The sequence below is a fragment of the Galeopterus variegatus genome, unplaced genomic scaffold, assembly GCF_000696425.1.
Source record: "Galeopterus variegatus unplaced genomic scaffold, G_variegatus-3.0.2 Scaffold88, whole genome shotgun sequence".
NCBI classification, from domain to species: Eukaryota; Metazoa; Chordata; class Mammalia; order Dermoptera; family Cynocephalidae; genus Galeopterus; species Galeopterus variegatus.
Genome location: NW_007726199.1, coordinates 532,355 through 557,653, shown reverse-complemented (window position 1 = coordinate 557,653; position 25,299 = coordinate 532,355). Strand labels below are relative to the sequence as shown.

The window sequence follows — 25,299 nt, the reverse complement described above, 5'->3', positions numbered from 1 at the left end:
TTTTGTAAAATAGCATCAGGTTTTGTTTTAATTTTGAAATGTTATCTTCAAATTTTTTTCCATGTAATACAAATGCCTATTTCGTGACAAAAATTACAATATATTTTAATTCTTTCATGGTTTCTATATTTTTCTTTCATAGAGAAATAGCAGACTCTAGCAGTAAATTTCTATATATTGTATACATTTTCTGAAATATGCATTTCCACATCAGGTGCTTCATATCAAACAGAAAAATTAACATTAAATTCTTCTAGTGTAAGTTGTTCAAAAAGTTTGCTTCCGTTTTTAAAAAATCTACTTTGCTTATGTTTTAAATTTGATATTTACTATTTAATTCTGTTCATGACAGGTTTATTTTAGGACAGTGGAACTTATAGAAGAGCCCATAAAAGGGTCTCCTGGTTTAAGTTTCTACTTCAAAATTAATGGATTTCCTATATTTATGAAAGGCTCAAACTGGATCCCAGCAGATTCGTTCCAGGATCGAGTAACTTCTGACTTGTAAGTTACTGTTTTTCTTTTATTGTTCCTCTTTTTATCAACAATCTCATGAAGCTTAAGAGTTACTCATTTTTTATTTTCTTTAGTCCCAGGGGAAAAGACTGAGAGGTAGCATAGAATTCTAGGATGATGGAAACTTTAGAATGGACACCATGTTTAAATCATATTTATTCCATTTTCCTGAGCTACAGTCTTTTTCTTCTAGAATATATAAACTGATTTTTTTTTTCAGTTGAAACATAACTGACTGTACATATATGTGGGGTACTGTGTTGAATGTCAATACCTGTGTGCAGTATGTGATACTCAAATCGGGGAAATTAGTATATTCGACATTACACAATGTCATCATTTTTGTGTTCCTTTACCAGTTTCTCACTAACCACCTCCTCCCTCCTCCTTTCCCACCTCTGGTAACCTCAGTTCTGTTCTCTCCTTTTGAAAGTTCAATGTATTACTGTGATTGTTGCTTCTTTCTTTCCTTCTTTCTTTCTTTTCCTTCCTTCCTTCCTTCCTTCCTTCTTCCTTTTTTTTTCTTAATTTTATTTGTTTATTTTTTATTTAGCCCCCACTTATGAGTGAGGACATGTGTTTTCTCTTTCTGTGCCTGGCTTATTTCACTTAACATAATTTTCTCTAAGTTCATCCATGTTGCTCCAAATGGCAGAATTTCATTGTTTTTTATGGCAGAATAGTATTACATTGTGCATATATACCATATTTTCCTTATCCAATCATCCGTTGATGGACATTTAGGTTGGATCCTACTTTTGGCTATTGTAAATAGAGCTGTGATGATTTCTATTCTTTGGGTATACACCTACCAGTGGGATTGATGGATTGTATGGTAGTTCTGTCTGTAGTTGTTTGAGGAGCCTCCATACTGTTTTCCATAATGGCTTCACTAATTTACAGTCCTACCAACAATGTAGGAGTGTTCCCCTTTCTCCACATTCTTGCCAGCATTTGTTATTCTCTGTCTTTTTGATAATACCCAGTCTAAGTGGGGTGAGATATCTCAGTGTGGTTTTGATTTGCATTTCCCTGATGCTGAGTGATGTTGAGCATTTTTTCACATGTCCATTGGCCATTTGTATATCTCCCTTTGGGAAATGCCTATTCAGCTCCTTTGCCCATTTTTAAGTTGGGTCACTTGTTTTTTTACTAAGTGAGTTCCTTGTATATTCTGGGTATTAATCCCTTGTCAGATGCATGGTTTGCAAATATTTTCTTCCATTCTGTAGGTTGTCTTTTCTCTCTTTGTTAATTGTTTCTTTTACTGTTGCAGAGGCTTTTTAGTTTGATATAATCCCATTTGTTTACTTTTTCTTATGTTGCCTGAGTTTTTGGGGTCTTATTCATAAAGTCTTTGCCAAGTCCTACTTCTGGAAGTGTTTCCCCTATGTTTTCTTTTAGAAGTTTTATAGTTTCATGTATTATATTTAAGTCTTTAATCCATTTTGAATTGACATTGCTATATGGTGAGAGGTATGGGTCTAGTTTCATTCTTCTATTGATGGATGTCCAGTTTTCCCAGCACCATTTATTGAAGAGGCAGTCTTTCCCCACTGTATGTTCTTGGAGCCTTTGTCAAGGATCAGTTGGCTGTAAGTACGTGGGCTAATTACTGTGTTCTTTATTCTGTTTATGCCAGTACCATGCTGTTTTGGTTAGCATAGCTTTGTAGTATAATTTGAAGTCAGGTAGTATTATGCCTCCAGCTTTATTTTTTTTTTTCTTGCTCAGGATAGCTTTGGCTGTTTGGGGGCTTTTGTTGGTCCATAAGAATGTTAGAGTTGTATGTGATATTCTGTTCCTTTGGTTGGTTTGAGTGTCTGTTTTTATGCCAGTACTATGCTGTTTTGGTTACTATAGCTTTGTAGTATCATTTGAAGTCAGGTAGTGTAATGCCTCTGGCTTTATTATTTTTGCTCAAGACTGCTTTGGCTACTCAGGGTCCTTTGTCATTCCATATGACTGTTAGGGTTGTTTTTTCTGTTTCTGTGAAGAATGTCATTGGGATTTTGATGGGGATTTCATAGAATCTGTAGATCACTTTGGGTAGTATGGACATTTTTGTAGTGTTAATTCTCCCAATCCAAGAGCGTGCTATGTCTTTCAATCTTTTTGTGACCTCTTTAATTTCTTTCAACAGTGATTTTAGTTCTCATTGTAGAGAATTTTCACCTCTTAAACTGATTCCCAGATATTTTATATTTTTGGTGACTATTGTAAATGGGCTTACTTTCTTGATTTCTTTTTCTGCTAGTTTATTATTGGAGTATAAAAACACTACTGAATTTTGCATGTTAATTTTGTATCTTGCAACTGTACTGAAATTGTTTATCAGCTCAAAGAATTTTTTGGTAGAGTCTTTAGGTTTTTCTATACATAGGATCATGTCATCGGTAAACAGGGACAGCTTGACTTCCTCTTTTCCAATCTAGATGCCCTTTATTTCTTTCTCTCGCCCGATTGCTCTATCTAGCATTTCCAATACTGTGTTAAATAGGAGTGGTCAGAGCATCCTTTTCTTGTTCCTGTTCTTAAGCTTTCAACGTTTCCCCGTTCAGGATGATATTGGCAGTGGGTTTGTCATTTATGGCTTTTATGGTGTTGAGGTATTTTCCTTCTATACTTAATTTTTTTTTTCCCTTTTTTTTTTTTTTTGTCTTTTTTCATGACCGGCAACGGATCGCAACCCTCAGTGTCACCCCCGTACCGGACCGGGACCGGCAATGGGATCGCAACCCTCGGTGTTGCTCCCGCACCTCGCTCAGCCAGTGAGTGGCCGGTCTGTATGTGGGATCCGAACCCTCGGCGGGAGCGCCGCCACGCTTCCCAAGCAGCGCACTGTAGCAGTGCGCCACCAGGCCGGCCCCTTCTATACTTAATTTGATGAGAGTTTGTATCATGAAAGATTGCTGAATTTTGTCAAATGCTTTTTCTGTGTCTATTGAGATAATCATATGGTTTTTGTCCTTGATTTTGTTGAGGTGGTGTATCACCTTTATTGACTTGTGTATGTTGAACCATCCTTCACTCCTGGCGTGAATCTCACTTGATCGTGGTGTATAATTTTCTTGATGTGTTGCTGTATTCTGTTTGCTGATGTTTTGTTGAGGATCTTTGTGCCTGTGTTCATCAAAGATATTAAGATATTGGCCCATAGTTTTCTTGTTCTGTTTTATATTTGCTTTTTTTTTTTTAACTTCTTTTCTTTGTCTGGTTTTGATATTAGGGTGATATTTACCTCATAGAATGAATTTGGGAGAATGGCCTGTGTTTCCATTTTTTGGAATAGTTTGAAGAGAATTGCTATTAATTCCCCTTTAAATGGTTGGTAGAATTTAGCAGTAAAGCCATCTGGTCCTGGGCTTTTCTTTGTTGGGAGACTTCTGATTACTGCTTCAATCTCACTGCTTGTTATTGGTCTTTCAGGTTTTCTATGTCTTCTTGGTTCAGTCTTGGTAGTTTGTATGTGTCCACAAATTTATCCATTTCCTCCAGGTTTTCAAACTTGTTGGCATATAGTTGTTTATAATAGTCTCCAATGATTCTTCATATATCTGTGGTATCAGTTGTAATGTCTCCTTTTTCATTTATGATTTTTGTTATTTGGGTCTTCTTTTTTATTTAGCCTAGCTAATGTTTTGTCTATTTTGTTTATCTTCTCAAAAAACCAACTTTTTGGGCCGGCCTGGTGGCGCACTCAGTAGAGTGCGGCGCTTGGGAGCGCGGCAGTGCTCCCGCTGAGGGTTCGGATCCCATATAGAGACCGGTCCGCTCACTGGATGAGCGCGGTGCGGGCGCAACACTGAGGGTTGTGATCCCGTTACCAGTCACGAAAAAAGACAAAAAGGAAAAAAAAAAACCAACTTTTTGTTTTATTGATCTTTTGTATCATTTTTGGGTCTCTATTTCCTTAGTTCTGCTCTGATCTTAATTATTTCTTTCTGTCTACTAATTTTGGGATTGGATTATTCTTGTTTTTCTAGTTCTTTGAGATGTAGTGTTAGGTTGTTTATTTGAAATCTTTCTATTCTTCTGATGTAACCATTTATTGCAGTAAACTTCCCTCTTAGTACTGCTTTTGCTGTATCCCATGGGTTTTGGTATGATGTGTCTTTATTTTCATTAGCTTCAAGAAATGTTTTGATTTCCTGTTTAATTTCTTCTTGGACCCATTGTTCATATAGGAGCATGTTGTTTAATTTCCATGTATTTGTATAGTTTCCAAAGTTTCACTTGTTATTGATTTTTAGTTTTGATCTATTGTGGTCTGAAGAGATACTTGAAATGATTGCAGTGTTTTAAAACTTGTTGAGACTTGATTTATGGCCTAACATGTGGTCTATCCTGGAGAATGTTCCATGTGCTGATGAGAAGAATGTATATTCTGCAGTTCTTTGATGATAAGTTCTATAGATATATGCCAAGTCCACTAGGTCTATTGTAGTTTAAATACTGTGTTTCTGCTGATTTGTTGCTTAGATGATCTATCCAACGTTGAGATCTCTTCAAGTCCTCAACTGTTATCATATTGGTTCTACTCTCTTTCTTTAGGCCTAATAGTGTTTGCTTTATGTATCTTGGTGCTCTGGTGTTTGGTGCTTATATTTTTACGATTGTTATATCTTCTGGCTGGATAGATTCCTTTATCATTATATAATGGCTTTCTTTGTCTCTTTTTATGGTTTTTGATTTAAAATCTATTTTATTTAATGTAAGAATAGCCAATCCTGCTCATTTTTGGTTTCCATTTGTGTGATATATCTTTTTCCATCTCTTCCCTTTTAGTCTGTGTGTGTCTTTACAGGTGAGGTGAATCTCTTGTAAATAGTATATAGTTGGGTCTATTTTTTTTAATCCAGTCAATCAGTCTGTCTTTTGAGTGGGGGACTTAATCCATTTCCATTTAGGGTTGTTATTGAAAGGTATTGTCTCACTCCTGACATTTAATTGCTTTTCTTATGGTCGATTTATGTATATTTTGTTCCTCTCTTTCCCTTTTATTGCTTGTCTTTGGCATTCGCCGGCTTTTTGAGGTGTTATGGTACGGTTTATTTCTCTCATATGCATATCTGCCATACCAGTGGTATTTGTTCTTTTTCATGTATTCATGGTGGTGATTATCATTTTGGGGGTTCCAGGTGCAGGACTCCCATAAGGATTCCTTGTAGATCTGGTTGTGTGGTGGTGAACTCTTGCAGCTTTTATTTGTCTGGGAAATACACTATTTTCCCTTCATTTCTGAAGGATAGCTTTGCCAGGTATAGTATTCTTGGCTGGCAGTTTTCTTCTTTTAGCAGTTTGAATACATCATCCCATTCTCTTCTGGCCTGTAGGGTTTCTGCTGAGAAGTCTGCTGTTAGTCTGATGGGAACTCCTTTATAGGTGACTTGATGCTTTTCTCTTGCTGTTTTTGGGATTTTCTCTTTGTCTTTGTGTTTTGACAGTTTGAGTAAAATGTGTCTCAGAGAGGACCTTTTTGGATTGAATCTATTAGGGCATCTTTGAGCCTCTTGGGTCTGGAAATCTGTATCTCTACCAGAACCTGGGAAGTTTTCTGCTATTATTTAAATGAATATATTTTCAATGCTTTTTCCTTTCTCCTTCTATTCTATGACACCCATAATTTGGATATTTGTGTGCTTAAGGTGGTCTGCTAGATAGGTCTTTCTTAGATTTTCTTCATATTTTTAAAATATTGGGTTTTTTTGTCTGCTTGAGTTATTTTGACAAGACTATCTCCAAGATTAGAAATTCTTTCTTCTGCTTGCTTTAGCCTGCTATTTATGCTGTCAATAGTAGCTTTTATTTCAATAAGTGAGTCTTTTAGTTCCCTGAGTTCTGCTGCATTCTTTTTTATGATAGTTATTTCTTCATAAATTTTCTCCTTCATGTCCTGGCTTGATTTTCTCATTTCATTATGTTGTCTAACTCAGTGTTCTTGTATCTCACTAAATTTCTTTAAGATTGTTACTCAGAATTCCCTTTCAGACATAGCAAGGGTTCCCTATTGTGTGTGGTCTGCTATTTGAGAATTATAATATTCTTTTTGGAGTGTCATATTTTCTTGTTTTTTCATATTTCTAGTATCCCTATGTTGATACTTAGTCATCTGGTGGAATGGTTGCTTCCTCTGTTACTCTGGGGTGGCTTTTGAGAAGAGAGACTTCCTCCTGTAGATTTGCTATATATTGCCCATTGGGTAGGGTGTTTTAGTTTTGGTTCCGGGTAGACTCAGTAGTTCTGGGTAGACTCAGTATTTACAGGTGATGCCAGCAACTATGTCTGTGGCTGGGATTGCACGTGTGGCTGGACTCACTCAGGTGGGTGGGGACCATGTAGGTAGCTGGGGAAGCTGGATGGCTGGGCCCACATAAGGTGGCTAGGGAGGCTGGGACCACAGGTAGCTTGATGTCTGGACCCATGTAGGCAGTTGGGGTCATGTGTCCACATATCCACACAGGCAGCTGGAAGGCTGTAGCTGCACAGGTGCCCAGTACCACAGAGGCAACATGGGGCATGCAGTGGGGTGCACTGTGCGGGATGAACTCCTGTCAGGGGAGAAGGGCCGTGGACCTGTGACTAGACATTGGCTCAGGTAACTGCAGCAGTGGTGGGGGCAGGCTGGGGTGAGAGAAGGTGGAGGGTTACTGCTGGGAAGTGCTCATGGCCAAGCAGATTCTTTCCACTGCAAGGGAGAATTCCTTCTGGCTGATCCTGTTTTGGGATCCATGGTAGCAGCTGAAGCTGCGTGCCTCTTTCTCCTCTATACCAGCCTCTACACCAGCCTGTTTTGTTTTCATGCTCCTCACCAGGCTCCCACCGCCCTCTCATGTTCTCCACTGATGCTCTCCCCTGTACTTAGCTGTCCTTTCCTTGTTCTGGTCCCTTTCTGTGAGAAGATTGGGCATATCTCATCTGCCATCTTCCCTGCCTCCTATAGATAGTCTCATAGCTAAACTATTTGAGACTGCTGAAGCCATCCAATTTTTAGAAAGCTATTATATATTTACTCTGGAGAAACAAGAAAAGGACTAATTCACATTTTGGACAGTCACAGGAAAAAAAAGATTATTGAATTCAGTTTTTTAAAGTTTTTAAATAATACCTTAAATATTTTTGAGCATGGTTTTAAAAGATGGGAAGCTATATTTACCTTTGCTAAGATATTTGCATATTCTTTTACCTTAACAAAAGAAATAAACAAAATCTTAGGGTGGAGGGAGGAAATGGGAAAATGTAGGTCAGAGAATATAAAAGTAGCAGGTTGGTAGGATAAACAAGTCTAAAGCTTTAACGTACAACATGGGGAGTACAGGTAATAAAATTGTACTGTACCAGGGGTCTTCAAAAAGTTCATGGAAAGATTTGTATTTTAATTCTATTTTTCCATGAACTTTTGAAGTAACCTTGTCTATGGGATTCATGTTAAATGAATAGATTTTAGCTGTTCTTGCCAGAAAAACAAAAACAGAAGGGTAACTGTGAGAAGATAGATATGTTAATTTGCTTCACCATAATGACTTTTTACTGTCTATATGTATCTCATAACATCATGTTGTATACCTTAAATACAAACAATAAAACTTATTTAAAAGCAAAATAAAAATTTAAAAACTCTAGATGTAGAAAAAAATTAAAAATGTATTTCTGAGGCTTTGAAAATAGAGCTTTAGAAGAAAATGATATTTCCTAATTGTGTGTATAAACTACTGTTTGTGATAGTGAAAACAAATGTGAAGTGAAGATAAACACATTTTAACTTATTTATTAGTTAAGTTACATAACATTTTAACTTATTTATAAGTGTGTAAGTATGCACTGTAGTACAGTATACAGTAGTCCCCCCTTATTGTTGTTATGTTCCAAGAGCCCCACTGAATGCCTGAAGCAGTGGATAGTACCGAACCCTATATATACTATGTTTTCCTATACGTAATGCTATGATGAAGTTTATTTATGTTAGGCACAGTAAAAGATTAATAACAATAACTAATAATAATATAGAATGATTATAACAATATGCCAACATCATTACTCTTGCACTTTGGGGCCATTATTAAGTAAAATAAGGGTTATTTGAACACAGGCACTGCAGTCCCACAAAAGCCGATCTGGTAACAGAGACGGCTACTGAGTGACTAACAGGCAGGAAGTATAGACAGTGACTCCACGCTGGACAGAGGGATGATTCACCTCCCGGGTGGGATGGAGTGGGGTGGTGTGAGATTTCATCATGCTACTCAGAATGACGAGCAATTTAAAATTTACGAATTGTTATTTCTGGAATTTTCCATTTAATATTTACAGGTAACTGAAACCATGGAAAGTGAAACCTAGGATAAGGGAGGACTACTGTATATTGTTTGATGTTTAGAACGTAGATGTGGTTAGTAACTAAACTCTTAATTCTGCCAATAGTTGTAGTAATTTCCTTTTACTTTACAATGTGTATATTATTTTAGACTTCAGGAGAAAAAGAGAGTCTTCTCCAGACACAGACACAGGATCATTTTCTTTTCCTTTTTCAACCCTCCTCTCCCCTTCTGGCTGGTTGGGCTGCAGCTGGTGAGCACAGCTGGGCCAAGCGGCGTGCCTGCCCCTGGCGCCTTCGCTGGGAGCACAGGGCTGTGGTCCTGACCCGCTGTGGCTTGGCTTCCTAGTTCATTCCTGGGCAGTGTTCTGGGGCGGGAGGGAGGCTGCATGCTCACAAACTGGCCCTGAAGTTCTAGATTTTCCCAAGGAATGTGACTAGGAATTTGAAAAAAGTAGAAAGGAAATTTACTGAGAAAGAAGTCCTGGGCTGGAAGAATTGTAAAAAAGGAGATAAGGGTGAAGTAGTACTAATTCAAACTTTGATTTTTGTTTTATAGTCTGAAATGGTATATAAAATTAGGCCATACTTCCCTAGGTTTATAACTGTATTTTTCTATAGTAATAAATATAAAACAAAAATTTAGTTTTAAAAATAGAGTAACAACATTACTGAACATTTAGAAAGCAGAGGAAAGATATCAACTGTAATTTTTCTATTTTATTTATTTTATGTGGTTATAGTTATGTGTACATATTTTTATCTCACTTTCTTTAGTTAGCATTATATCCAAACCATCATAATTTTTTTTTATTTTTGTCCTTTTTGAGACCGGCCGCACCGCGCTCAGCCAGTGAGTGCACCGGCCATCCCTATATAGGATCCGAACTCGCGGCGGGAGCGCTGCTGAGCTCCCAGCGCTGCACTCTCCCGAGTGCGCCATGGGCTCGGCCCCAAACCATCATAATTTTAAAGTATGTTTTTCCAATAGAGTTTAGAAATGTGTTTATCTACCATAATGTGTTTTTTAAATCTTTTTTATTTTTTATTAAAAATTTTTTTTTTATTGAATCGAAATTGATTATACATATTTTTGGGGTTCAACATTGAGATATGGTGATCAAATCAATATTACTAGCATATACATTGTTACAAATTGTAATTATTCTTTATGCCCCTTGTCCAATCTCTCCCCCTCCCCCTCTCTCTCCCCCCTCCCCCCTCTAATTACCCTAGATTTCTTCTCTCCTTCTGAAAAAATAATGGCTACTCTGGTGATTTGTTCCCTAGATGATCTTTCCAATGCTAAGAGGTGTGATCAGGTCCCCCAATATTGTCATAGAGCAGATGCTTCTTCTGTCACTCTGGAATGGGCTTTGTGGAGAGAGACATCCTCTTCTTTTCTTTTTTTTTTTTTTTTTCCTTTTTGTATTTTTTCGTGTCCGGCAACGGGATCGCAACCCTCGGTGCTGCGTCCGCACCTCGCTCAGCCAGTGAGCGGGAACCGGTCTGTATGTGGGATCTGAACCCTCGGTTGGAGCGCCACCGCGCTCCCAAGCGGCGCACTGTAGCAGTGCGCCACCGGGCCAGCCCCTCTTCTTTTCTTTATCTCTGCTGGTGACTCTCCTTGTGTCAATGCACTCCAGTGGCTAGCAGATCGTCTGTGTGGTGGTTGTGGTGTCTACCCACTTTCGTGGCAGCCATGGTTATTGTGGTGGCTGTGGTGGGCCACCCACATGGAGGTGATATTTTTGGCATGCTCCTTGGTACTGGTGGTGTGCCTGGATGTGGGAGGGGGGTCCAGTCCCCTTCTCCCTGCCTTGGGTCCCCAGGTGGGCCCTGAAGTGCTGGCACAGTGTGCCTGGTTGTGGGAGGAGTGTCTGGTCCCCTCTCCATGCCCCAGGCCCCCGGGCAGGCCCTGAGGCGCTGACATGGTGTGCCTGGTTGTGGGAGGGGGATCCGGTCCCCTTCTCCACAGGCCCCGAGGTGTTGGCACAGTGTGCCTGATTGTGGGAGGGGGGTCCAGTCCCATTCTCCATGCCTCAGGTTCCTAGGTGGGCCCTGAGGTGCTGCCATGGTGCCTGGTTGTAGGAGGGGGGTCCATTCCCATTCACCATGCCTCAGGTTCCTGGGCAGGCCCCAAGGTGCTGGCATGGTGCCTGGTTGTGGGAAGGGGGTCCAGTCACCAGCTCCAAGCCTTGGGTTCCTGGGAGGGCCCCAAGGTATTGGTGGTGAGAGTGGTCGTGGGCCGGGGTCCTGTCCCCAGCTCCATACCTCATGTCACTTGGTGGGCCCCAAGGCGCTGGTGGTGTGCCTGGGCTGGAACTAATTTTTTGTCTTTTGCTTTCTTCTAACATGGGGGAACTTCCTGTGAGAACCAGTACTTGAACTCTGTGGTTGAGCTAAATTGCTGCTTTGCTGCTGTTTCCCTAGGGAAGCCTTTTTGTGCAGCTCAGGATTTTATGGTTGACCTTATAGGTACTTCCAGCTCTCCAGAGACTCTGTGCATCTGGGTTTTGTAGAAACTCTGATCTGGGCCTGAGTTTTTTCATCAAATTCCACCCCATGCAATCCTGCATTCCCAACCAGTCTCCTCTGAGTGGTCCTTTGCTGATTGGGGGGCAGATCTGCTGTCCATGCTATGTCCCAGTGTTCTCCCAGTGGGCCTATCTCGCCCACCACCCATGCTCCAAACACTTCCCATGGGACGGGCCCTGTGCCAGTCTTTGAGATGGCTCACTGGCCTCTGAATAGCTCCCCCTTTTCAGCTGTTCTGGCTCGTCGCTCCTATGTGGGTCCACGGGGACCTTGTTAGTGGTCTTGCTGTCCTGGGGGCTGCCAAGGCCCTCTTCTCTCCTGCCACCTCCAAACAACTCCATCGGAAGGGCACAGCTACAGTTTCTGCCAGCTTCTGCTGGCTCCTGCTCCATGTGCTCAGCAGCTCCAACATTAAAGTGGCTGTGGCTCAAAATGGTCAGTGCAATTTTTCTTTCTTTCATCATGGCTTCTCCCACCTTCATGAACTCTATAGGTCTCTCCTCCTCTTCCCTTGAGCTCCAGTGGCTCCAGCTTGGCTGATGTTATATTTTTATAGTTGTAAATTTGTTGACTTGTGGGAGAGAGTGATGCTGGGGACTGTCTATTCTGCCATCTTGACCAGAACCTTTAAATCTTTTTTTTAATATTCAGAAACTTCCAAATTAGCATTTGTTTTTAAAATTTCTTCTGTAGGTTACGGCTCCTTTTGCAGTCTGCTGTGGATGCTAACATGAATACTCTCCGGGTTTGGGGAGGAGGAATTTATGAGCAGGATGAATTCTATGAACTCTGTGATGAACTAGGAATAATGGTGAGTAGCTGGTAGCATTTTATGTATTAATAAGTTACTATGTCCTCAGTTTGACCTCCAGTGTTCTGAGAGGGTGATATTTTCCAAGTGGCTTATATTGATCCTTACTTCTTTTTTCAGAGCTGGGAATGATGTTCCACTTTTTGCTAAAGGAATAAATGGCATCTTGTCAACCCGGAGCTGCAGTTGATAGCAAATACCATAATTATTTAATTATTTAAAAATGATAAGATATTCTGTATGTTGGTTATATCTAGTATACATCTGTCTACATTTTCTTGGCAGTTTTCTTTGTGATATGTAGGTATACATAAAAAAGAAAACAAAATATTTTAAAAATTTAACTCTAAGGAGCTCTGACAAAACCTAGATAGAAGAAAAATAAAATTAAATAAAGAAAAGGTGTGCTTAATATTGTTATGAAATACTCTCAACATGTTTTTATCATGGTGAGGATTAAGCAAAGGAAATATATTGTTTAGTTCTCAAAGAATTTACAGTTCTAAAATTTAAAGAGTGCCAGAGAAGAGTAGGAATTATAATGATGATAATGCTGACGATTATGATAATGATGACAATATTCTGTAATATTCATGGAGTACTAGGCATTCTTGTAAGTACTAGATACATTATTTTGTTTTGTCTTCATGCCCATCCAATGAGGTAGTTACTATTGCTCTCTATCCCCATTTGCAGATAAGGAAACTGACACGTGGAGAGGTTAAACACCTTGCCCAAACTCACACAGTTTCCATGTGCTGGAATCAAGATTTTTACTTGGCTGCTGCAGGGGCTGTGCTTGTCACCACTGCATTGCACAGCCTCCCTAGGAAGAGACTCCCATGGTTTCATTACTAAAATGTGCATGTAGTAATCCTTTTGGTCATAAAAAGTTAATTACTTTATAAATAAAGTATGCTTCTTGACAGTCAGGTGCATCTCTCAATACCAAATGCGTGGTGAAAATTAGAATGAATTAGGAATGAGAAAGGGCTGGGGGAAAGCTTCACTTCATCCCCTCTCAACAAACTCACTATATCCTTTTTTGAATTCTCCTTTGTTCTCTTTTTTTCTACCTAACTAACATTTTCTCTTCTCAGGTTTCTGTACAGTTTTGTGCAGTTCTGGAAAGTTCTGAGGTCTGTGAGTGTCTTTCCTCGGTGCCTTCATGTACAGTGGTGCTCAAATGATCACACTCATCAAGCTAACTTGATTTTTTGTTTTTGTGAAAGATAATCCCCAAAGTTCAGAATGAAGATTTTCTTTCTGTAAAACTTATGGAAGTGCTTTATTGCCTTTTATTTGATTTGATAGGTATGGCAGGATTTTATGTTTGCCTGTGCCTTTTATCCAACTGATCAGGGATTTATGGATTCAGTGAGAGCGGAAGTTGCTTATCAGGTACGTTATCACCATTCCAAGAGGAAAGAAAACGCACACATTTGAGTTTTGCCTTTTTAAAAATCTCCCATTTCTTCTTGTAATTCTCTGTTAAGCCCCATGAAAAATTACACAGTCAGGTAATTGACTCCCTAGATGATTCCCCCCAATGTCAAGGCTTTAACAACACCTATTTGCTGACAATTCCCAGATCTATCCCCAGTCCTGACTTCTCTGCCAAATTCTGTGTTATTATATCCAGCTGCCTACCGGAGAGCACCTTTCCTGCAAGACAATATGGTTCCTGCCATTAATGCATTTGACAAGATAGAAAAAATAAAATACCAATATTATGTTAACTAGCTTAAATATAAAAATGGATTAAGAAAATTATTTTTTAAAATAAAATAGCTTGATCATGCTTATTCAAAACATCATTGAAGTGCATGTCTCTGGTACATCAGAGTGCTCTTGTCAAGAACACTTTTCTCATTTGGTTGGCTTTGTGTAGTGTCCGGCAACGGATCGCAACCCTCAGTGTTGCCCCCGTACCGGACCGGGGACCGGCAACGGGATTGCAACCCTTGGTGCTGCTCCCGCGCCTCGCTCAGCCAGTGAGCGGGAACTGGTCTGTATGTGGGATCCGAACCCTCGGGCGGGAGCGCCGCCGCACTTCCCAAGCGGCACACTTATCCAGTGCGCCACCGGGCCGGCCCTGCTTGGAGGTTTAATAGGCATCTCAAATGTAACACAAATGTATAAGACCTCCCCCAATCTTGCTTCTCCTGCAGTTTTCCCCACCTCAGCAAATGTCAGTATCACTCTTTGAATTGCTTGGGACAAAAATTTAAAGTGATTCTTAACTCTTGATTTCTTTTGCATTTCACATATACACATTTATATTTATAGATATATAAATGCAAGGAAGTGATTATATGCTATCTCTGTCTACTGAAAAGGCCTATACACAACGGCCAACCTAGTAGTATTGCGTATCCTTATACTGAAATGATCTTTCCCTTTAGGAGAAAGTCTTCTTAGAGAAATAGCTGATTCCAGATTTGGGACAGACCTGGAATATCTTTTTATTTAAATGGTAATGGTGTTTATTATAATATCATCAACTGATAATTTCAGCCACGTATCTGAGGTCTATCAGCCTTGTGCTGAATATAATTATTTTTGTAGCAATGTCTGTTTAGGGGGTGATTGTGCTTCGAAACACAGGTTGCATTACATTACCTTTACCCCAGATCTTAAGTGTAAGGCATGAATTTCCATGTAGAATCAGAGTGACATTCGCAATACAAGAAAATTCTGAATCATGATGTACTCCCAAAAGACAGCTTAGAAACTAATTTGTGAATGTATCATATGTGAGCAAAATACTACTGAAGCAGTCATTGGAGTGATTCATTGGTATCCATTGGAAATGATCACTAGAGTTTGCAAGACCATGCAGACATATTGAGTGGATTTCACAGTGTTCTGCAGTATGTCAAAGAAGGGAAGAAATTCATTTTCTCCATAATTTTAGATAAAGCCACTATGTGGATTATTTCTGACTCTCTGATTTCAGTTTCTCATGTCCAATTATCTGCTAGTTTTTTTTTGTAATGGTGATATATAAGAACAAATATTTTGATTTCTTCTTGAATGGTGAGTCTGTCACCTTAGGCAGGTTACTTTACCTCTTTAGCTTCAATCTCTCTATAAAACTGGTATGATTTTACTCTTCTCACAAAACTGTTTTGAAGATTAAATGGGATAATATATGTAAATAAGCACAGTATACAAGAAATACAGAATAATATCAGCTGTTCCACCAGCACCACTACCTTGGCATGTCTTACAAGTAAGTCCACTAGCTTTCAAACCAAATGCACTCTTCCATGACTTTTCATTTTGGCTAGAAATCTGAGAGTCATCTTTGATACTTTCTTTTTTCTTGCCACCCACATCCAACTAGTTTTAAAGTCCACCCAATTTTTTGATACCAATGATACTTGTATTTGTATTTATCTTCTCATCCCTATACTTATTACACTAGTTCAGACTCTCATTTTCTCTCCCCTCGACCAGTGCATTTGTTTTCTAATTGACTTCCCTTGCATTGGTCTCTCAACATGAGCGCACACTCAACAGAGCTGCCAAATCATCTTCCGTCGATGTGCTTTGAGTCATACCACACTCCTGCTCAGCACCCTGCTCCTGGAATATCTCCACCTATACACAACAAGGAAGCTATCAAAGATATGTCAAGAGGACTTTGGAGAGACTCTGACCAACCAAAAGTGGGACAGTTTGAGATTCAGTAAGGACAGGAGTGCCGATGGATTGAAATCCATCAAGTATGTTAAAATCTGACGTTCATAATATAGTGTCTGCAGATGTATATTTGTGTGAAAAACAATAGAGAAATGCATAAAGAAAGGAAGCCATTGCTGTTAACACTCAAGATAGTGGTTACTTTTGGAAGGAGGAAGGGGCTGTGATTGGAAGAGACATGGAGGGCTTCTGGAGTGGCTGAAAAGTTCTCTTTCTTGATCTGAGTGGTGGTTATAATTGCCTTATTATAATTCACTATGTCATAATTTATCTTTTTGTATCTGTGTTTCTTTTTAAAATAAAAGATTTAGGGCCAAGCCCGTGGCGCACTCGGGAGAGTGCGGCGCTGGGAAGCGCAGCAGCGCTCCCGCCGCGGGTTCGGATCCTATATGGGGATGGCCGGTGCGATGCGCTCACTGGCTGAGCGCGGTGCGGCCGGTCACAAAAAAATAAAATAAAATAAAATAAAAGATTTAAAAGTTCAAATTGAATCCTTCCCTTGCTAAAAGCCCTCCAGAGTCTTCTGGTTACCCTCAGGATGAAGTTAAAGATCCTCCTGTGAGGGATCCTGTTCCTGCCTGTGTCTCCAGCCTCCTCAAGCGCCATCTTCCTCTTGCTGTCTGTCCCCATCGACTTCCCTGTGGACCACCTCACTCATTCTCCCCTCGCCCCTCCTACCTTGAGCATAACTTGCTCTGGGAAAAACCATCCTATATCCGCAAGTCTAGATTAGGCCACCCTTCACTTTGCCTTTGTGAACACATCACACTGGTTCCCCACTCCCTGGCTGGATTGTTTGCTGAGTGGGTGGAGGGATGGATAGATGGATGGATGAATAACTTTTAAAATATTAATTGTAGTTATGCAGGTTGCAAGCATTTCAATTTTATTTTTAATTTTCTTCATACAAATAATAAAAATATAACATCTATGTACCTTCAATTCTTTTATATATTATTGAAGAACTACTTTATGCAGAATTTGTTCAAATTTTAAAGTAAAGCTTCCCGTAGAACTCTAAATCACCTTGAAGGGTGTGTGTAACACTGAGTCACTGAAGCTTTTTGCCTCTTCAGGATTTGGTTTGTATTTTCATCAGCACCATAACCATGCTGGTCACAGTGGGCAGCAGCCCTTACTTTCCTGGGCATGCACAAAGGCAAAAAAAAAAAAAAAGAAAAAAAGAAAAGAAAAAGGGAATATTGTTCACAAGGCTGGTTTAGAAAAACACAAGATTGTAATTTTTTAAATGAAATATATTCCTGATACACCCTTAATGTGTCCTTATTTCATGTATCTGAGTGTTTTAGCTTCCTGAATGGAGCCCACGGGAAGGACATCTGTGGAGACCCCTCACTGTTATGTTCCATTACAGTGAAAGAGAATCTATAAATATCAGTGAGGCGATATTGCCAAAACAGGTTCCAGAAGAATTCCTCTTGACCATTGACTCACCCTGTTGTTCTCAAAGACATTTAATTGCCCTCCTTTGCTGTGGCGCATGTCCGGGTGTGTCAGAAGAAAGGGACATGTTTGAGTCTGCCCGGTGCATAACAGAGCTGGGTCCTTTTGTCTTTATGAAGGGCCGGCCCAGGTGAGGCCAGTTCATGCAGGCCTCATGTCTTGAGGCTGGCAGGATTCTCAGATTCTCTGATTTCCTCTTCTATATTTAGACATGTTCAGTAACTTGCTTAACCTTAGTTGATTTTCTCAGAACATGACATTGATAGTAATTTCAGGAGACATCCTCCTGATTGCCCTGTTTTCCTTTAGAGTATTCCATGTTTGTCTTTTGCTTCCAGAGTGCTCTAGTATTCACTTGCTTCCTAAAACCCTCTCTAGTTCCCATTCTGGTTTTCTGATCTTGGTGGAGACTGCACGGAAACCTCAATGCCTCTTTCAGTGGCAGTGTTTGCTTTACCTCATGCAAAACTCCAACTTGCTCTTGAGAACTAACTCTTGTGATGTCATGTCTCCTGCCTTTGGTATTTCCTGGGACCTTTTTGTGGCAATTCAGATAATGGTGAGGTTGATTTCTTTTTTTTAAGGGCTTATATTTTCTTCAGTTTTTATAAAACTGAGAAAGGGAACCCTGTCTTATTGGTGTTTATAAAATTGAGTAAAGAAGAATCTCCCAGATTTCTTCAAATATAATCCCACAGCTAACATGACCGTCCATTTTCTAGTGAGATTTCTGGCACGTGCACATAAGAATTTATGTGCAGAATATTTATAAATAATTATAGCTCTGAGTTTTCTATGTTAAGTATCTGAAAATTATTTTACATTTCTTAAATTTCAGATCAGGAGACTGAAATTTCATCCCTCTATCATCATATGGAGTGGTAATAATGAAAACGAAGCAGCACTGATGATGAATTGGTATAATATAAATGTCACTGACCTGCAAACCTATATCAATGATTATGTGACCCTCTATGTGAAAAACATCAGAGAGGTCGTCTTGTCAGTAAGTAATGATTTTTAATGCAATAGAATTTAATAACGTGTTTTTAAAATGGAGAAGTTTGAATATCAGGATAGTATATTTTATGCCCCTTTTTAGGGCAGTCTTCAACAGTATCATTTGAATACAGAGTATTGCATTGTGATGCTGCAGCATATGAAAGGATTCTGGATTGTAGACTTTTTTGGGGATTAACTTATCTGTGGAACTCTCCACGCATACACCAATATTGTAGGTTGTCACATACTCCTTGGAGTCTATCCACAAATCCCCGAAGGTTTAGAATCTCTAGATAAGATGATTTATCGATATGCCACTTGTACAATCCTGTAATTATAATTGCTAAAGTATACTTTGATACATGTTATGTATGAATATGTTGGTATGTGATTTCAGGGTCAAGAGGAGAGGAGAGAGCTGGTTCCCAGCTCCACCTTAGGGCCCTTCCTCTACGATGGTTCTCTTTGCACCACTATTTGTCTAACAGGCATATTTTACAGGCATACATTAATATAAATTGGCATTTTTTATAAGGAAAGAAGCAGCTTTTTTTTTTACCAGTAGTATCTTCAAAAGTTATAATTTTTTAAAAACTTTAGTGTTTAACATGTGCTTTAATAACCTAGCTGTCTTTACAATTTTATATCTGTAATTAGATGTTTTAAATTCCTGGGTATATCCTGAAGTAATTTGAAAAGAGATATATTTTTTAAATAGTATGTGATATTAGCATCTACATATGCCCAGTTGATGGCACTATTCCATTTAGGAGAAGAAACTTCAATGAGAATTCATGAAAAAAACATAGGCTCAAATTTATAACTTACCTGATAGACTAAGTCATGTGTCATGAAGAATTTTTCTATTCACAAAATGTGATGATATAAGCTTTAATTAATATTTATAGAACATTTATTTTATAATCTTTTTACTAACAGTATTGCTATAATATGTTTTTCCGTAATTGATGGATTTAAGAAATGGATTGTGATGTCTGAGGATTTTCATTTCATAGCATAGTGGTTAAGCCCTCATGACTCAAATCCGGGCTGGGCCACTTACTGTCTGTGTAATCTTGGGCAAATTACTTACTCTCCATTTTCCCATCTTTAAAATTGGGTTAAAAATAGGGACTAACTCTCAAGAGTTGTTACATGGATTAAGTGAGATAATGGATGGACGGTACATGACACAGACTTTGCATGTAGTGATGTTTTAATTAATGCTAGTCATCACCACCTTCCTTGGTTTCATTCAAAGTAGGTCTTAAATATGTACACATTTTAATCTCTAATTTTAACACTACACTCTTGATCTTAAAAAAATTAGTTTCTTTGTGTCACTTCATCTTCGAAATGGAAATATGATGCCTTTCTCATAAGGGAGCTGTTTATGAGTTGTGAGCAATAATTGATGTTTACAAATTTCCTTGAAGATGTACAGGATTAAGTGCTATGTAGTCATTACTGTTGTTATTTATATCAAAGCATGGGCACTTAAGGGAAAGCACCACGAATTGATCCATCTACACATTAATTGTAATGATTAATTTCCTATTGCATTTCATGATTTCTTTTTATGGTCATTCTTTTGGTTCATCTTAAGTATCTCTTGGTCTAAATAAGCATTTAAGGTCATGACCTAGAAAGAGGTCATCTGTGAGATATGTGACAAAAAAACAGGCTTCAAGAATAATTATTCATAAACAGAAGGAAATTGTAATGCATCATTAAGAGTGGATATTTTTAGGCAGAGTAATTTTACTGACTGGCTCAGCTTATCAAATTGTTCAAGAATCTGGAGAAATGAAAGGAAATCAATTGGGCTTGATCTATTAAGGCCAATTGATTTGCCTCCAATTTTACTTTAATGCCATTATAACAGAATATTTTAAAATTTAAGATTGCCTATAATCTTACCATGCTCTTGAATGTTTTTAAATTCAACCAACATCTACTGAATATCTATGCCCAGAGCAAAGCCTCATTCCTGATGCTGTGGGAACACTCTTATCTTTGTGGAGCTTACAGTCTGCTCTCAGAGGGAAACATGGAAAAAATTACCACTTCTACCGGGCAGAGTGAAAAAAGCACTGTAAAAGATGTAGTTCCCAAATGCTTGGAACTATGTGGAAGAATCATTAATTTAATTTTTTTGGTGGCTGGCCGGTATGCAAATCTGAGCCCTTGACCTTGCTGTTACAACACTGTGCTCTAACCAACTGAGCTAACTGGCCAGCCCCCATTAATTTTAACTGGAAGAACCTGAGAAGGCTTTTAAGTAAAAGATGACATTCAAACTAAGCCTTAAGGGTGAAGTAGAATTTTGAGGCAAAGGATTGTCCAGCAGATATTTTAGGCCATGAAAACAATGGGAGTAAAGATAAAAAGATGTGGAAGTATGTGAGGTATGGATAGGGAGCAGCAAGCAGTGCCCAGTACCTGAAAGCAAAGGACTGCTGGATTGGTGGGGGAGAGTCAAAGACAGAAAGAAAAATGACTATTTGGAAGCAGATCATAGAAGGGCTTTGAATCATGTTATGGAGTTAGGCTTTATTCAGTAGACAGCAGGAAGCTTGTAGAGATTTTGGGGGAAGGGAGGAACTTTATCTGATCCAGGTTTCTGGAAGCTACCCTTACTAGCAAAGAATTAGGGAAGTGAGAGATTCTAGGCAAGGAAGCCAGTTATCATAGTGGAGAACTCCAAGTTATTGAGTCTATTACAATCAAGGCATTAATTTATTAATTATAATTATTATATTAATATTATTATCATACATTTATATGATAATTATACAGGTGCTTTGTATTATTTATTTATTTATTTTTTAGGGCTGCTCTGGAATGTAGGTGATACTGACTTTATTTTAGAAATGATAACATTGTGGGGTTAGAGAGATTAAGTGCTCCAGGTCATAGGGGTCACAGGTAGTGGAGTCCTGGGGTGGTACTGAAAATGGAGTGATGGGAAAAAATTATTTGAACATAGAGTTGGCACTATCCAGAGTGATTGAATGTGGAAGGTGAGAGAGAGAAAGGGAGAAACTGAAGATGACTCCTACTTGGGTACCATGAATCAAGGCAGGAATCACAGTCAATAAATTTGGGATGAGTAAATAAGGAATTCTGCTTTGAAAGGTCGGATAGGAGATGTTGGCAGGACAACGCAGGTGGAAATGTGGCACTGATTGTTGGGAATGTAAGTGCGGGGGCGTGGGCTGGGAGTAATCAGAACACTGGTGAGAGGAGAAGTGGTGCTAGAGGGCGTAGAACAAGGAGAGGCTGAGCAGTCTCCACCGGAGAGTGGAGAGGGTAGCTGGAGAAGGAAGAATCAGAAAGGTTGGGGGAAACTAGAATGCGAAAGAGTAGTGAACAAGCAGCCAGCGGTGGAGCGAGCTTCGGAAATAACTGGTGATAAATAGGGTCATCTATTGCACACCAGAGAGGGAATAGAGGGGATTGAAAGAATTGCTGTCTTTGGAAAGTATTAGTCATTGGGAAGTTTTTGGAAAAAATTCAGTGGAGTGGAATGATCAATAATCAGATATCAGGGGCTGAGGCATGAGTGGGTGGTAAAGAAATCTGATAGATTACAAGATCAAGGGAACTTTTTATCAGGATGAGGGAAGTCCTAAGGAAGCTGAGGGAAAAGACCAGTGGAGAGAGATTTCTTTTAAAAGAGTGGAGGATAATTTATTGGCTGTAGCACCAAAGTGAAAGAGAAAGATGACCAGAAGACAGGCTGGCAAAGGAAAGGAGTAAGGATCTTTCTTTTCTGTGACAGAAGAGAAACAAGAAAAAAAAGTATGGATCATGGTCAGTCACCATGTCTCTGTTCCCTGCTGAACCTCCAGTACGTAGAAGGAACTGCCTGCCTGGCACATAGTAAACGCTCGAGAGAGATTTGATGTATGAGTATTTGATGAAGTCACACATTCTCTCTCTGTCTCTTTGCAGGGCTGAAAAATGCCTGAGACACAATAAGCACTTGACAAAACTTACTAAGTGAATGAATCTTCTCAGTGAAATAGGAAGTGAGCTCATCTGTTGAGATGATAATACCACAACATTGTGACTTCTACGTGTGTGCTAGGCACCGAGTGAATGAAGTACTTACATGCTAGTTGCTGTGACAAACGACCACAGTATTTCTGTGGTTTACATAGTAAAATCTTATTTCTTACTCACTAACACTATAAAGTGACTGCTCCTGATTGACAGGCAGATCTCCTTCTGTATCCCAGCTACACAGTCTCCTAGGCTTTCACCCACAAAAGGGGGAAGAGGACAAGAGTGAGGCACGTGGCTCCATGCAGATGCAGAGGGCTAGGAAGCCCCTTCCCAGGGATGGCTCTATATTATGGAAATGGGAACATGAGTTTCAGTGGGCACTTAGCCATCTGTTCCACTTACAAGTTATTTACCATTCACAATAACTCTATGAAGGAGGTACTGCTATTATTCTCATTTTATAGATAAGACTACTGAGGCTTAGATCTGTCCAAAAATAATTAGGTTCTAATTTGGGATTTAAACTGAGGTCCATTTGACACAATAGCTTCTGTTACTTAACTGCTAGACCTGTGGATCTTAAGTGGAGGTGACTTTGCCCTGAGGGAACATTTGGTAAAGTCTGTAGACATTTTTGGGGGGTTGGGGGTGCTGTCATCTAGCAGGTAGAGGCCAGAGATGATGCAAGTATAATACATAAGACACCCCCCACATATGCACCCCAAAGTCCAGCCCAATATGTCAATAGTGCCAAAGCTGGGAAACTCTGAACTAGACTGTACTGCCCATGATGGATGGGAGAGGAGGCAAAACATGATTGAAAAGGTTAGGAACAGCTGCTATGAGGGATGAGATAAGTGTTAATTAGGAAAAGATATTACGGATTGAAGAGCAGAGAGGTGCTGGTGGTTGTTGAACCGGGAAAAAGGTAAACGGTCCTATTTTTTTTCTATCAGCCACTTGGCATTTCTGGGACTTGATAGTATTTTTAAAGAAACAAATGATCTGTAGTTTACTGATGAAAATATTATCCTTTAAATCATTTTATTTCTGAACTCAGGGAGACAAGAGTCGTCCTTATATTGTATCCAGTCCTACAAACGGGGCTGAAACCATTGCAGAAGGCTGGGTCTCTAAGGACCCTTATAGCAAACATTTTGGTGATGTACATTTTTATGACTATATCAGTGATTGCTGGAATTGGAAAGTTTTCCCAAAAGCTCGATTTGCATCTGAATATGGATACCAGTCCTGGCCTTCCTTCAGTACATTAGAAAAGGTAAGCCATCGTTTGATTTTCCAATGATTCAGAATGGGAGACTATGGGCATATGTTACTTTTGAATAGTGGTTCAGAAAGTCAAATAAAATGAACTTCTGATTTTAATGAACGTTGAGGAAGAAGATAGCTTTTTTTTCTTTACGTTTGGGGAGCTAAAGTCTTTAATCATTTTGGAGATTATAACTTTTCTATATTGCTTTTAATTATGTTCCTTCAGGAGCATTTAAAGGTTAAGTGGGGCTAGTTGTTTCTTAAGCTTGGCTTCTTATCACACATGAAAATAACTTGTACTTGTTACTTTCTGTATGTCATTCAGCTGCTTTACTATTCACAGATATTCAGTACTGGCTAGTTCACTGTAGTAAGAGAGGTGAATGTGACAAATAAATCTTTGTCGAATGTTATCCTGTCTTATTTCTTCTCTCCTCTTCCTCCCCTTCAACCTCCTCTTTTTCTTCATGTTGGTGTATTTGATTTTCTGTATGGATTTTCACTCTCTGTTCCTATAGGTTCGGTTTCAGAGTTGTATGTGTTCTTTTTATTTTAACAGCTTTATTGAGATATAATTTAACTTACCATACAAATCACCCACTTAATGTGTACAATTTGATGGTCTTCAGTATATTCACAGAATTGTGCAACCATCACCACAATCTAATTTTAGAACATTTTTATCACTCAAAAGAAACCTTGAACCCATTAGCAGCCACGCGTCACTCCCCTGTCCCTCTTACCCCAGTCCAAGGCACCACTAATCTACTCTCATGTCTATGTATTTGTCAGTTCTCCACATTTCATATAGTTGGAATCATACAATATGTATATTTTTGAGACTGGCTTCTTTGTCTTAGCACAGTGTTTTCAAGGTTCATGCATATTGTACCTTGTATTAGTATGTCATTCTTTTTTATTGCTGAGTAATATTCTGTTGTATTGATATACCACATTTTGTTTATTCATTTATCAGCTGATGGACTTTTGTGTTATCTCCACTTTTGGGCTATTATAAATAATGCTGCTATGAACATTTGCGTACATGTTCTTGTGTGAACATATATTTTCATTTCTACTGGGTATATACCTAGGAGTGGAATTGCTGGGTAATGTGCTAACTTTGTGTTTAACATTCTGAGGAACTGTCCAATTGTTTTCCATAGTGGACGCACCATTTTACACCACCAGCAATGTATGAGGGTTCCAATTTCTCCATATCCCTGTCAATATTTCACTTGTTATTTTCCTTTTTTTCTTACATTTTCCTGGAAATTTACATTTACAGGCAATTTGCATTTCCTTGATGGTTAATCATGTTGAACACCTTTTCACTTGCTTATTGGAAATTTGTATATCTTTCTTGGAGAAATGTCTATTCAGATCCTTTACCCATTTTTAAATTGAGTTATTTGTCTTTTTATTATTGAGTTGTAAGAATTTTAAAAATATATTCTGGATATAAGTATTTTTAACAGATGTATAATTTGCACATATTTTCTGCCAATCTGTGGGCTGTCATTTTACTCACTTGACGGTGTCAATTAAAGCATAAAAATTTTTAATTTTGATGATGTCCTTCTTACTAATCTCCTCTCATCTCTTGGGTTTTTGGTGAAATCATTGTCTAACTCCAGTGACAAAGGTGACAAAGGTTTACTTC

At 38.9% G+C, this 25,299-nt stretch overlaps 1 protein-coding gene across 1 annotated transcript in view; it reads left to right on the top strand.

The window, feature by feature from the left end:
- MANBA (mannosidase, beta A, lysosomal) overlaps nt 1–25,299 on the top strand; it is a 99,597-nt gene that overhangs the window by 51,493 nt on the left and 22,805 nt on the right. Inside the window, exons 8-12 of the mRNA XM_008580838.1 lie at nt 353–504; nt 12,062–12,179; nt 13,494–13,580; nt 18,190–18,357; nt 23,425–23,643. Of these exons, the coding sequence (XP_008579060.1) occupies nt 353–504; nt 12,062–12,179; nt 13,494–13,580; nt 18,190–18,357; nt 23,425–23,643 (744 nt within the window). The remainder of the gene's footprint in view (nt 1–352; nt 505–12,061; nt 12,180–13,493; nt 13,581–18,189; nt 18,358–23,424; nt 23,644–25,299) is intronic.